Source organism: Cervus canadensis, chromosome 21, assembly GCF_019320065.1.
Source record: "Cervus canadensis isolate Bull #8, Minnesota chromosome 21, ASM1932006v1, whole genome shotgun sequence".
In the NCBI taxonomy this organism is placed as follows: domain Eukaryota; kingdom Metazoa; phylum Chordata; class Mammalia; order Artiodactyla; family Cervidae; genus Cervus; species Cervus canadensis.
In genome coordinates, this window is record NC_057406.1 from 2,902,881 (window position 1) to 2,917,733 (window position 14,853).

A 14,853-nucleotide genomic window follows, 5' to 3' on the forward strand; every position below is an offset into this window, starting at 1 on the left:
TGCTCTAAGAAGCGGAGAGCCAGAGGGCAGATAATATAATAATTAGAGGAGAAGGAACTCACGAGTTGATGAACTCATCTCGTGAGAAGGCCCAGCTTGTGAGATCTGAAGGAGGTCCTCCCCTGAGCTCCCTGCACCAGCCCACGAGCCAAAGGGCCTCAGGTTAGAGCCCGCGTTTTCCCAAGTAAAAGGCTGAGGTTATTTCCACAGAAGATAAAAAGAGCGACAGCCAGAAAGTTATGAACTTTCCTTTCAAATAACAACAGTGGATAAAAAGATTAGTTACTCTTCAGCTCAGTTCAGTCGCTCAGTCGTGTCCGACTCTTTGCGACCCCACGGACTGCAGCATGCCAGGCCTCCCTGTCCATCGCCAACTCCCGGAGTATTCACATATTGAGTCGATGATGCCATCCAACCACCTCATCCTCTGTCGTCGCCTTCTCCTTCTGCCTTCAATCTTTCCCAGAATCAGGGTCTTTTCAAATGAGTCAGTTCTTCGCATCAGGTGGTCAAAGTATTGGAGCTTCAGCATCAGTGATTGATGACTCACATCAACAAAATCTCCTAAGTCCCGTGAGGCTCCAGGCACACGGGCGCCGGCACTGCTCCCGGGGAGGTGACATTCAGGCAGAGGGAGACCTCATCCACGAGGAGACAACCGATCAGAGACCAAGCACCGAGACGATCACAGTGTGAACGGAAGTGGGGCGGGGCGTCTCCGACAAGGCTACATTCTCCGGAAGGCCCAGAGGAAGCAGACACCTGAGGTCGCAGGTGAGGAAGGGAGGACCCCAGACGGCTTCACGCGACGGGTACTTGTGCATGGCTGCTCTGGGCCCAGCAGGCAGAGGAAACGGACAGACAGAAGGTCCAATCAGATGGATCAAGGCGGAAGCGCAGGGCAAAGGCAAGAAGGCAGCCGAGCCCTGGGTGCCAGGTCCCTGGGGACGTCACCCAGTAGGTCACCCCAGGAGGTCCTACCCCCACAAAGACCCTCCCTCCGTCCACAGCCTCCACCTCCGTCTGTGCTTCCTTCCAACAGGGACTTCCAGGGTCCACCCTAGGAGTCTGACTCAGAAGGCCTAGGGGAGGCCAGGGAACAGGCAGGCTAAAGGTTTCAAAAGCAATTAAACAGTGAGCCAAAAAATGGAACAGACAATTCACCAAAGAAGATCTGAGCATGACAAATCAGTAGATGAAAAGATGCTCAACATCCGTAGTCAACAGGGAAATGCAAATTCTAACCCCATAAGATGCCACTACACAGCTGTTTTTTAAAATACTGAAAATTAAACAGATTGGCAATACCACATATGACAAGGATGTGGAGCAACTGGGCCTCTCACACATGGCGAACTGGCAGGGCCACCCGGGGAAAGGGTTTGGCAGCATCTCATAAAGTGTACAAACATATACTTACCATACCGCCCTGCATCTCCACGCCTGGATGTCTTCCCTAGACTTGTACATGACGGTTTAAGGCAAATGTACGTCCTAACGGGCCCAGCCAGCACCGTCATGGACCAGCTGTAGTGTGTCCAAGCCTAACCCCTGCAATGCCGCAAACCAGAACCTGAGTCTCCCCGCTTCTCACTGAGACCAGCACTTCTAGACTCTTCCTAAAGCCCCTTGCTTCCATCCCCTGGTTCCCCCACAGGCAGGCACCCCCAGGCCGGGCCCTGCGCAAGTGAGCAGCTGGAGGAGGAACGTGTGGGAGCTGAGGGAGGGGCCGCGGGGGCCCAGTGCCAGGGCCCAGGGGCTTCCACGGGGATCGAGGTCCCAGCCTGTCACACCTGACACCAGCCGACACCGGCCGGCGGGGCCTGGATCCCACCTCTGAAACTGGGAGCCCACAAGCTCAGCTCTACGCAGAGAGTCTCCAGTGGCAGGAAAAACATAACGGTAAAGATAAACTAAAGGTCGCATGGCAGGCTCTATTTTCCATTTAAAAAAATACCTTAAAACGAGGTTATAATATGTGATCTCTCATTTTCCAGATACAATAAGCACAGTTATTGAAAAGGACAATCAAAGAGAAGTACCTCAAAATGACTACTTCTGTGGGAAACTAATTTTCTCCTTTTGTGTTTTGTAATCTAAAAGCACTTTGGCTTTAATAATTGTGTTTTTTTTTAACAAACTTACTGCACAGCGAGAGATATCAAAATTTAAAACTGCATTTACTAGAGCAATCAAGATGAAAAACAAATATTTAAAACAATGAGAAAATTCAATTTTAAAGAGATGCCATTTATAATAGCAACAAACAATATGACAACGAAGAATAAATTTAATAAAACATACATGGGACCTTTTATGGAGCAATTTCTAAAACTTCATTGAAAGGCATTAAAGAATGGTCTAAGAAAATGGGGAATTAGCATGTTCATGAAAATGAAGACTAAATTTCATACACATGTCAGTTCTCCCGAACTGATCTATAGGTTCTGTGCAATTCCAATCACAAATCAAACAGACGTTAGGAACAAACAAGAGCAGAATCTAAAAAACACGACAGTGAATGCAACAGAAAAGAAGCCGGCTCACAGATACAAATAACAACGAGGGGCTGCCGGTGGGGAGAGGGAAGGGCGGGCGGGCTGAACAGGAACAGACTCGTAGGTATAAAGTAAGCCATCAGGGTCTATTGTACAACACAGGGCACACAGCGGTGTTTCATGACAAACGCAATGGAGCACTAGGTTAAAACCTGTGGATCACTACACTGTACCCCGCAATACACAACACTGCACCTCAACTCTCCTTCAATTTGAAAAGAAAAAGAAAACCCCGGCCTTCTGACTCTGGGACCTCCGTGGGCTCCCCCGGGGACTTACGTGGAGGAGTAAAGCCTAAGACGGCCTGCTCAGTTTTGAAAGTGGATGGCGGGGGGCGGGGGGGAGTTATGTACACTCCCCACCACACACTGAGACTTCTGGTGAAGCTGAATGAATCAGGCACGCGTGAGCTGAAGGAAAGGTAACCTGAACACTGGGGCAAACAAGCCCGCGTGCGTCCCTGCGTTTGCCCTCAGTCTCTTCTGCCGTGTTCAGCTCTGTGACCCTAGGGACCCGCCAGGCTCCTCTGTCCCTGGGATTCTCTGGGCAAGAATACTGCAGTGGGTTGCCGTGCCCTCCTCCAGGGCATTTTCCCGACCCAGAGATCGAATCTGCATCTCCCGAGTCTCCTACGTTGCAGGCGGATTCTTTACCACTGAGCCAGCAGGGAAGCCAAATCAGAGATCAGATCTCCGCAAATGTGAAAAAGACGTGAACAGACGGGACCCTGCAAACGTGGGCAGAAAAGCGAGACCGGTCACCAAGGGAGAAAGTGGCAGTGGACTCCCGCCTCGGAGCACACACAGCCACGGGACACCGATGAACTAAAACAGGTGTGAACGGCAACACTTCAGAACCTTGAGGTGAAAATAAGGGAGGGAGAAGGACTTCAGGATGTCTCCTCAGGAAGCTAGCCCTAACTGAGGAGATGGGTACGCTCAAAGCCACAACAACTGAGAACTTCAGACTGTGACCAAGAAGGAAGCCACCAAGAAGGAAGTGTCAGAAACCAGCCACAGAGCAGGAGGAGGGATCTGCCCCACCAAGTGGCAAAGAGTCAGAATCCCTAATATATAAAGAGCAACAACCAACAAACAATTAGACCAACTACCCACAAGAAATCAGGCAAAGACAGAAACAGGCATTTCCCAGAAGGAGACACAGAACCACACAAATACAGGAAGAGATGCTCACTACACAGGTGATCAGAGACAGGAAAATGAACACTGTCACCAGAGAGAGAGACCCTGAGAGGTCTGGTGGCACCCAGAGCCGGCAGGGGTGTGAGCACTAGATGACCGGCCCTCTGCCGGAGAGAGCAGAGGCGGAACAGCCCTCAGGAGACCATCCCAACGTCACCTGGAAAGTTTAATAGGCTGACACCCAACCGTGCCACACTTTGCTGTTGTTGCTAAGTTGCTAAGTCGTGTCCGACTCTTTGTGACCCCACGAACTGCCGCCCGCCAGGCTCCCCTGTCCTTTATCAGGCCGCGGCGTTTCTTCAAACTCATGTCCGTTGAGTCATCACCTTACTTCTTCATAAATGGTACTGAGAAAGCCCTGCCAGTGGGCACCTGCAGAACCGTAGGTGAAGGTGCCAGGCAACACTGGTCCCATAGCGAAACCTGGAACCCACCCAAATGTCCACCAACAGGAAAAGGCAAGAAAGTGTGGGATATCTGAGTGACAGCTGGACACACAGGTTGGCTGAACCTGCGAAAATAACGTGGGTGAAGAAAGGCAGGGTGCAGAGACCGGACCACACAGACAGAGGAATGATCCGGCTCCAGACCGCGGCTCCCCGGGCGACGTGACGTGCATTAAAGGTGTGAAGAGAGGGAGGGACACACAGGGCAGGAGAGCGGGCATCTCCCGGGGAGGGGCCTGGAGGCGGCTGAGAGCGGCAGGCAGCCTCCACGTGACCGGCCACGCTCAGGTGGGGTTCGCAGCCCTACACTGGGTGGGGGGCCCACGCGTGTAAACCACAGGCACACATACGCTCCACCTGAGTTCTTTCATACACACCGATGTCTGCACAATAAAAAGAACAGTGAGCGCTTCGTGTTGGCGACTCTGCCCCAGGGGCCACCCCGGCCCCCGCCATGGGTAAAGCCGCTGGGACGGCGGGCGTGGGGCTTCCTCCGCAGGACGTCCAGATCCCACCTCTTACCTCTGTCACTTTGGGCTGAAGTATCAATGCTTCGGGACTCATTCGAGGGATGTCTATGTGGATCTGGAGACAGAAGAGAAAGACACATGGATTTTAAAAGCTGACAAATGTCGCGGCAGGCGTGATGATTAAAACAGCGACTCTGAGTAACAGCAGCGGGTGTGCTCGGGATCGTGCCTGCTCTCTCTGGGGCGGGCATTCTCCTGTGGCGGGGGGGCAGGTTCCATCCGTCTGGCCCCCCACCCCGTCCCGGCACGACAGCCTCGCTCCACGCTTCCCAACCCGGTAACGGCAGCTGGCTGACTAGAAACAGAGCGGGCCCTCGGCTATTTAGTAACAGGATCCATAGCAATTAGTAAGCATTGATTTCCAGCCTCTGACACGGGGAGCAATTCGAGTACATCAATAGCGTACAAGTTTTCGGCCGTGACAGCTTCTTCTTGGAACCCGGGACACAGTTTTCTGCGCTGTACACAGTCCTTGGGGGAATCCGGGGCACTGCTCAGAGGCAGCACTTCAAAAGCCCTGGGAGGAACAGCGGGCCCCTCCTGACCGCCGTCTGACAGGAGAGGCATCGCAGAGCGTGCACCACGCAGCGGTCCCTCTGGCTCCCGTAAGCCTGCTCAGGGCGCCCAGCACCCCGCGTGAATGCCCCACGGCAGCCGACGCTACTGCCATCCCCATTCACCCAGGCACATGGCCACACAGGCGGAGGGAAGGCGGGCGTCGTGATGCCGTGGGGAGGGGGCTGCGATGCAGGTCCACGCCCGTCCTTGCCCGTGACCACAAGGGTCCTGAGACCCACGGGGCCTGGGTCTCCTCACCGCCTTGCCAGCACCGTGGCCTTGGCCACCCCAGCGGGCTCTGAGTCCTGCCCGTCAAAGCCCCGCCCCACGGCTTGGAGGGCTGCTGGGGGATGCATGGCCCCAGAGCTGCACGCCTCTGACCGGGGAGCTGCTCCCACTCTCGGGGCCCACCCTGGACTCTCCCCTCAGGTGAGAACCCAGAAACCAGTTGCCCATCGGTGATCCCAAGGGAGGCAGTGAGACTGCCCAGGGTGAGAACTGGGCTGGGGTCAGGGGCCAGCAGACTAGCGAGTTCCGGGAGCAGGGACTACAAGGCGATATGGAAAGTTGGAAAGGAGACGGCATCAGAGGAAGACAAGAAACGACCTGACTCAGACCCGCTGAGCAACGCGGGGAGGGATCTAAATGCCGAGATGCACAGGCACCCCTGGTTTGGGAAGAAGACCCCGAAGACGAGGACTACAGTCTGCTGGAGCCGGAGCCCTGCGGCTGGCCACATGCAGGAGACCAGAACCCTCCAGACCCCACCCGTGACCAGGGTGTCCGCCAAGGCCAGCTCAGAGCACTGACCCCGCGCCATCAGAGCCACGGGGCACGCCAGGGGCCAGCACAACCTCTCTACCAGAGGAGCTGCCCGCCACGTGCTGGCTGGGGGCAGGGCAGTGCACCCCAGCACCAGCTCAGCACGCCCTGCCCCCACACACAGGACTGGGCCGGCTGGGGCGGCCACGACGTCCTCAGAACCCGCAGGGCGGGGAAGACACGCCGGGTGAGCTGGGACCGACTCTTCATGCTTTGAACGTGACAGCTTCACCCACAGGGTGAACAGAAACCGAGAGAACAGAGGGCAAGAGAGGGCGGGAAGCAGACGAGGTCCTGGCTGCCCAGGGCTGTGCGGGGCCAGGCCCGCGGGCAGACAGGCGGCCAAGGTCAGCTCATGGGTCAATCCTCGAGAGTGGGCAGCAGGGAGCGGAGACCAGGGTGCCCAAGCCCCAGAGCCGGGCCGGCTCCATCTTGACCTAACAGAAGCGCCTGACACGGCCATGCAGAACGGCCCAGGGTCCACCTCCAAGAGGCAGGCGCACTCGGCCCAGGGCAGGCAGGCCCCAGCAGCGAACCCTCTGCTCGGTCATACTGACACGAACGTAGAAACATTCGGGGGACTCACGGTAACAGGGGGGCTTTTTATTACCTATCACAGTAACTGACTAAAGATGCATGCAACCCGTCTTTAATTAACTTTCCCTTAAGAAATTCATAACAGAACACAGCCCGGTAAATCCCGCAGACAGACGCTGGTGTCATCCTGTGGACGTCTTTTTCTGCAATAAAAACATGGCAAAAACACAGGCAAAACAGTAATAAATGTACCCACTCATGAAAGCCAGCAGAGTGGAAAAACAGCCAGGTAAGCCGGCATCTCGCTGACCCGATCCACATGCAGGCTGCATCAGAACTCGGTTCGGTCCCCGCCCCCTCCCTGCCCCCACCAAGAGTCACTCTTCCTCTAGGGCTGTCAAGGTTCCCCTGTGGGGAAAGTGCTGTCCCAGAACCTACTTAACTTAAAGGACCTGTGATGATCAGGCAGCGGGAAGGCCTGTCTCGGGACCTCTTGGCGGCACTGCGCCACACTGACAAGACCTGGGCGTCCGCGTCTGAGCGGAAAACTCAGCAAGGCTCCTGCACCCAGAGGCCGAGTTTGTCAGAGGTCACACTCCCTCTGACACGCCTCGGGAAAACCAGACGCTCATCTCAGAACGTGGGGCAGGGCTGCCAAGCCCTAACCGCCTTCCTGTTGAACGGCGGCGCAGACCGTTCTGAATTCTCACACGGTACAAAGACAATGAGAGTTAGGGAGGCCTCCAGCGATTTCAACAGCAAATCCTGGATGCGCGGTGAACCGTCAATCAATTTTAAGTGTTTTTCCCATTATGCACACCGTCTGTCAACTGACTATTCAAGAGGCCATAATTATACCCATTTTGTATTAAACTAAATAGCTAAATGACAAGCTGGCTACACCTCCACCGTGGACGGAACTGCGTCCCTCCAGAGCCAAGCTGAGCAGCACGGCTCTCAACATAAACCACGCCCCTGAAGGCAGCAGAGGACAGCGCCCGGGGGCCCGGGGACTCACTCCTCTGACCTGACCCAGAGGGATGTCCACCTGTGACCTTCAGGTCACAGGACACTCTCCACCCAGGGCTCCGGGCTCTCTGTTCTGTGGCTCCAATGAAAATACCTTCCCACTCTTGTAACAGGAACGGGAAATGCCCAAGTTGCCACTATTAGGGGCAATTCACCTTTATCAGGTTTCACATTTACTTATTTACTAGAAAATAAAGGTCTGTGACCCAACCAGGGGCCTTCCACCAACAAGAGAAACGTCACCAAATGAAAGAACTTCGAGTAACAAGAAAAGAGAAGATGTGTTCCCACCTGTCTATAGGTATCCTGGTGAACCTCATCATTCCTGGAATCGTAATAGTGATCAATAAAAGCAAAATATTCTTTCTGTTTTCTTTGGAGAGTGGCTGGTCTTCGGTCTACATTGGCAGGAAGGTAACCCTATGTGAGAAAAAAACACAAAAAGAATATAGGGTTAAGAGTAACTCGTGGAATAAGTAAGTATATATGGTTAACAGTAACTCATGGATGGCATCACCGACTGAATGGACATGAGTTTGAGCAAACTCTGGGAGACAGGGGAGCCTGGCATGCTGCGTCCACGGGGTCGCAAAGAGTCGGACACGCCTTAGCAACTGAGCAGCAACGCCGACTCACGGAGCCTCTGTGAGAAGTCTAGTCAAAAGACTCACATCTTTTCTTTTTTTAAAAATTGCATTATGTTTTTTCTGACCATGCTGCATCACATTTGGGATCTTACTGATAGTTTCCCGATCGGGGATGAAGCCCGTGCCCCCTGCAGTGGAAGCACAGAGTCTCAACAACTGAACCAGGGAATTCCCAAAAGGCTCACATCTTGAAATGAGCATGGTGCTCTGAAACGCGATACAGAGGGGAGGACAAACAAGTCTTGGGAAAAGGGACATAAGTGAAAAGCAGCGAGCTGAGCCCTCGGGAGCCGCAGCCCCGCCCGTGCTCCCCAGGGGTCTGCGCGCGGGCACCGCAGCCTCCCCGGGGGTGAAGAAGCTTCACCCGCGGCCACGCAGAGACGGGCGGGCGCCCGGCGGCGGGCTGGCCGAGAGACGAAACCCCGTCTGGGCGTGCCTCGTACAGCACGGACAGGTCAGGCGCCTGCAGGCCCGACAACTATGCACGTGTGTGCTTACACGTGTGTCCACGGACACATACACGCATACAGACACGTGTGTGTCCCTGTGTCTGTGTACGCACACGTGTGCGTTTTCTCCTCTCTCCAAAGACTCCTGGATCTTGGCAGCCGCAGTCCCGGTCCAGACTCAGCGAGGGTCAGGCAGCGAAGGGCGGCCGCGAAGAGCCCAGACAGCTGTCTGCCATTTTCCACTTCTCCAGCCAGCACTACTGCCGCACCACACCCAGGACAGAAGGTTCCTGCTTCACGTGAGCGGTTCCGTGACGGGGGACAAAGGCGCACAGCTGTGCGACGACTGCCCCGTGAAGATCGGAGCTCACCGTCACCCCGAGGCCGTCCCGGCGCCCCCCTCGGCCAGGAGGAGCGGGGAGTCACTCCCTCTTCCCCACGCATCTCGGCTGCCACCCCAGAGCCGCAGGGAGATGGAACCGCGGGGACCTGAGCCCGGGAGCAAGGCTGCCCTCACCCAGCGCGCTGTCTTTCTGTCTAACTGAAATGCCGCTGATTGCAATGCTGTGCCAGTCTCTGTACCGCAAAGTGACCCCGCTACACACAGACACACAGTCTTCTTTTATACTCTTTCCCATTGCAGTTTATCCCAGGAGGTGGGATACAGTTCCCGTGGTCTACAGCAGGACCTTGTTGTTTACTCATTCTAAATGTAACCGTTTGCATCCACCAACCCCCAACGCCCCGTCCTTCCCCCTCCCTCCCTCCCCCATCCCCCCGGCAACCCCAAGTCTGATCTCTATGTCTGTGGGTCTGTTTCTGTCTCATAGATAAGTTCATTTGTGCCATATTTTAGACGTCAACAGATGAATGGATAAAGAAGATGTCATATATGTGTGTATACACACACACACACACACACACACACACACACACACACACACGAATAATGGAATATTACTCAGCCATAAAAAAGAATGAAAGAATGCCATTTGCGGCAACACGGATGCCACTAGAGGTTATCATACTGAAAGTGAAGCCAGAAGGAGAAAGACAGACTCCATGTGATAGACCACTGTCTCCGGAGGTTCTTTCCGAAACCAGCAGTGGCTCCCCCCCACTTTCTCCCTGAGTGGAATTTCCAAGGTATGGTTAAACCAGTCGGTGAAGCCACTCACTCTTTGCTGATCATTTGAGTTGTTTCTAGTTTGGGGTTATTTTAAATAACGACTGCTATAAATATTCTTGTACAAGGCTTTTATGATACACACTTGATTTCTCCTGGGTAACTGGGTCATAAAGTAGGTGTATGCTTAATTTTCTCAGAAACTGCCGGGTCTTTTCCCAGAAGGATGGTACCATTTTCCATACTAACTAACAAGGTCTGAGGACCTTAGAGCGTTGTCCATCCCTAGACATCAGTCCTTGTCAAGGGCTTTTACTTCATTTCCCGAATGATTCACGATCAGCATCTTTCCACAGACCCTCTGCCACTGCTTCTCTTCTCTGATGAAGCGTCTGTTCAAATCCTTCGCCCGTTTTCTTTAACCAGTTGCTTGTTTTCTTTACTGAGTTTTATGAGTGCTGTATACATTCGAGATGCAAGTCTTTTGTCAAATATATGCACTCTGATTATATTCTCCTAGGCTGTGGCGAGCCTTTTAATGTCTTAAACAATAGCAGTTTTAGATGTTCACGAAGTCCAAAGGACCAAGTTTTCCTTTTATATTTATATTTAGCGGTTCCTGTGTCCTGCACAAGAGGGATTTTCTCCTTGCTTTTCTCCTAGACGTTCCAAAGCTTACCCCCTGTGTGTCCCTCCTCATCCCTCGGGCATCCCTTCACTGGTCACTTCCCCAGGGGGGTGGAAGTGGCCCGAGCGGGGCCCGCTCACACAGCCCCCCAGCAGCACCTGGCATGAGAGTCACTGCACCGGTCCCCAGCAGGCACCTAGACTTGCAGTGAGTGATTCCGCCTAACAGTGGACAAGTGAACAAACACAGCAGCGGTGCCGCCCGCTCTTTAGGGCATCTCCACGTCCACAGTGGACGTCGTCGTGTTTGCTATTAAACATCTGTGCATCCTTTGCCAAACAGCGCCCTGAAGAGCCTCTGGGTCCCACTTCTGAGGCTCCTCCTTCAGGGTGCGTAATCCCCTTCCTTCAGGACAAGCCTTGATGGGCCAACATGCCCCACCATCCCACCAGCTGCAGTGACCGACAGGCTTGGGGAAGAAGGGGGAACCAGAAGCAGGCACAAAAGCCAGGTACAGGGCGTTCTCTGCTGCTGCTTGTGAATCAAAAAGAATGTGCACAGTCTGGAGCTGTGGCAGCCATCCTGGGACCATGAGGGAGAACCAGGAGCAGCAGATCCACCATAAGGAGCTGACTCAAGGACAGCTGTGCTCAGCCTTGAGGACGAAGTCAGCCTAAGTCCAGCCGCCCCTTCTCAGCTGTGTGAGCACACACATGCCCTTTATCCCCCTTTAGGCACCACTTAGCATCTGTTCTGGATCATAAACTACACACTCACACACATTCGTTCTAACACATTTGGATCACATCACTTAAACTCTTTAATAAACATGTAGTGAAATATAACGTGTGTGTGCACACGTTGCCCAAATATGTGTGTGAATGATCACAAAATGAACACATCTCAGGGCACCCTGGGGACCTCCCAGTCACTGACCCTTGCTCCTGACCTACTGTCAGAGGTCTTCCCTGACTCCTGACACCTGATAGGTTTTGCCTATCAGGTTTCTACACTTCACACACACGGAATCTTTTTCTTTTCTGCCTCATTGCTTAAACTCAGTGTTACATTTGAAAAATTCATTCGTTCTATAACATGAAACAGTAGTTAATTTTCACTGTCGCATAACATCGCCATGTACAAAATCCATTCTGTTAACGGACATTTGGGTAGTGACCAGGTTTCTGCAATAAACGTTCTCATGCCTGCCTTTTACAGCATGCAACATCCATTTTGTTATGTGTATACCGGGGAGCAAAGGTGGGCGTACCTTTGACAGGTTTTGCTGAAGAATTTCTCAAGTGACTACACTCCCGTGAGAAGTACCCACTGGCCTCCATTCTTCCCAACACCGGGCACCACCACCTTTTCCTTGCAGCCGTGCTGACGGGCTCACAGAAGTATCCATCAGCTTGCAGGCCTCAGCTGCCTCTCCAGGGGCCTGCGGGAGGCCGTGTGCATCCTCACCCATGGGCAGCCCTTCCCCTCCTGGTAGGCGGCCCGCCTCCCTCCTGATTCACAGGCGCCTGCTGCACCGTCTGCACGGCAGGCCTGCACTAAACATCGCCTCCTCCCACCCGTGGCTCTTCGCCCATTAATGACGTCTTTTGATGAACAGAAGCTCCTAACCTGAACGAAGCCCAATTTACTTTTAATGACTAGTCCTTTCCACGGCCTTTTTAAGGAAATTTCCTCTCCAACATTCTGTTCTTATGTACCTCGACCCTGGCTCCCACTGACATAACGCTTTGTTCTAATGCGGGGCTCGGCAGACGCCAGCCCACAGCCCATTTCTGTAACCAGGACATCGGGGGCACGAAGCCACACCTGTTTGCCCACGTGTGTGGCTGTTTGCACACGACTGAGGCAGAGCTGAGGAGTCGGAAGGCGACCACGCGACCCACTGAACACACGCTCGGGTACTTTCCAACCAGCCCTTCACAGAAAAAGCTTAACAGGCCCTGCCCTGTGAGCACTGGTCCCCAAGACTACATGGCCTTCCACTGTATGAATGTCTTTATCACATATTTCTGTTTAACCTTTCCTCGATTTCTGAACATTCTGAATATTTTCAATTGTCCAGTACTCTAAAATACGTGGAGCTGAGCAATGTCTGATTTTTCCTGGAGTAAAATGTCTACAAGTGCATTGTCAGCTCAATGGGACACAGGATATATTTAAGGCTCTTGATGCTTTTTTTCCAAGTGACCCTGCCAGGAGGTGTAGCAATTTACACCCCAGCAGGCTTGTCACAGGTGTCGCCCGCCCTCCACCTTCTCTAGCAGTGAGGAGGAGCCCCCTGAAGAACAGTCGTCCTAAACCGCCTTCAATTAATTACAATCCATCAGAAAGGGGCACTTCTATTCCCAGAGCAGCGGCGGGTCCAGCTGACAGATCCCTGCGAGCCAGCAGCGGGCGGCCCCATCACTGAGGGCAGGAGCGGCCGCTGGTCCCACCCGCCTCCATTTTCTGGTCAAATGAGGCTCTTGTATTCCAAACAGCAGACCGCTTCACACACTTACACCAGCGACAAAAACCACCACCAGCCCCCAGCGTGGACTGGAGAGGCGGGCCGCCTCCAGCGCCTTCTTACCAGCTGGTAAAGCGCCCACCTAAGCGGCTCAGACCCCGCCCCCTTCAGCCAGCATCACCCGAAACCACCCAGAGCCCTCCTCCCGCCCAGCCCCCAGCCCGGCCCCGCCGAAGGCATGAAGTTACGGGGGTCGGGGTGGGGGGCAGTCACAGCTTCAGAGACCCCATCTGGAGCCCAGGCATCCACCAGGCCCAGGCGGGCCGTGCAGCCATGCCAAGCCCCTGTCACCTCCTGGACAGTGACCACGAGCCACAGCCCCAGGTAAGGAAAGGGAGGGACAGCTCCTCGCCGGGGGTCCTGCCGCACACAAACCTGGTGGAGGGCGGGAGGCAAAGCGGGCCCACCCGAGCCCCACCCCTCCAAGCACCCCCTCCACCGGAGCTGCTTGGGGACCAGGCCCCGCCTCCCCCTGGAGACCAGGCCACCCGGCACCGGCACCGCCTGCTCCCGCCGGCCTGGCCCTGCCCACCTCTCAGCCCGGGATGCTCTCCCTTCCCCCGCCTGGCACCCCCAAGGCTCAAGGCCCCTCTGAGCTCCCTCCACCCTGGGCCCCGTCCCCGGCATCGTGGGCCGGCAGACCACCAGTCACAGGCCACATCCAGCCTGCAGGGAACCTCTCCAGGAACACAGCCACACCCCTCATCACAGGAGAATCTCTCAGCGACGCGGGCAGAGCCGGGCGGCTGCAGAGCCACAAGAGGCGGTGCCGCCCCATGAAGCCACCGCCTCCGCCTCTGCAGGGCCGGCTCCCAGCCTCCGGGGTCTGGGCTCCAGGCGCGGGCGCCGCGGCCCTTCCACAGGAGCACCTGCCCAGCACCCACCCTCCTCCCAGCCCCGGGGCCGAGGGACACATCTAGGCACTGCGCCTACCCTCCTCTTCGTCAGAGAGGGTTGCGGGGCTGCCTGGTCTGCACAGCGTCCCGATGGCTGGAGTCGGTGCCGCCCTCTCCAAGGAGCCCATGGACCTGGGTGGGACCAAGACCCTGAAGGCCCCGTCCCTCCCCTCCCACAAGTTCTGGCCCCCAGGTCGCCGCCCCAGCCACCAGCCCGGCCCTGGGGACCCCTCCTATTTTGCTCCTGTTTTGTTCTGTAACATCAGCCCTTCCAAGATGCTGTGAAATTTACTCGCTGCATTTACTGCCAGCTCCTCTCACTGGCATGCCAGCTCCAGCACGCAGGAATCGTCACCCCCTCTGTTCACAAACATCCCTGGCACAGCCGATACGCCACAGATACTTGGTGGATGAAGGCATGAGGTCAACAGATCTGGGATGACACTGTCACACCCGAAGAAGGGTCCCCACCCAGGAGGCTAGGAGGTCGTGTCTGAGCTAATTCATGAGAAGCAGGGGGCTCGGGGGTAAAGAATATACCTGCCAATGCAGGAGACATGAGCTTGATCCCTGCCCTGGGAAGAGCCCCTGGAGGAGGACATGGCAACCCACTCCAGTATTCTTGCCTGGGAAATCCCATGGACAGAGGAGCCGGGCGGGCTACAGTCCACGGGGTCGCGGAGTCGGACACGACCGAGCAACTGAACAGGGATGGACTGGCGTCCTCCTCTGGGCTGGGTCTGGAGACGGAGGAGCGGATGGAGGTGGAGAGGCAGAGGACAGACGCCCTGACACAGCTGACAGCTGCAGGGAGCCCTGGGCAAGCCCGAGACGGCGTGGACGCGCATGCAGCGGCCAGGTTAGGGCGCTGGGGCCGCCACGGGGGGCATCGGCT

General features: G+C 55.2%; 1 protein-coding gene across 2 annotated transcripts in view; it reads right to left on the bottom strand.

The window, feature by feature from the left end:
- Nucleotides 1-14,853, bottom strand: part of TBC1D22A (TBC1 domain family member 22A) — a 259,325-nt gene that overhangs the window by 152,321 nt on the left and 92,151 nt on the right. For both annotated transcript variants that reach the window (XM_043439879.1, XM_043439878.1), the window contains 2 exons: nucleotides 7,974-8,102; nucleotides 4,729-4,791 (listed from right to left, as the gene is read on the bottom strand). In XM_043439879.1, the coding sequence (XP_043295814.1) occupies nucleotides 4,729-4,791; nucleotides 7,974-8,102 (192 nt within the window). The remainder of the gene's footprint in view (nucleotides 1-4,728; nucleotides 4,792-7,973; nucleotides 8,103-14,853) is intronic.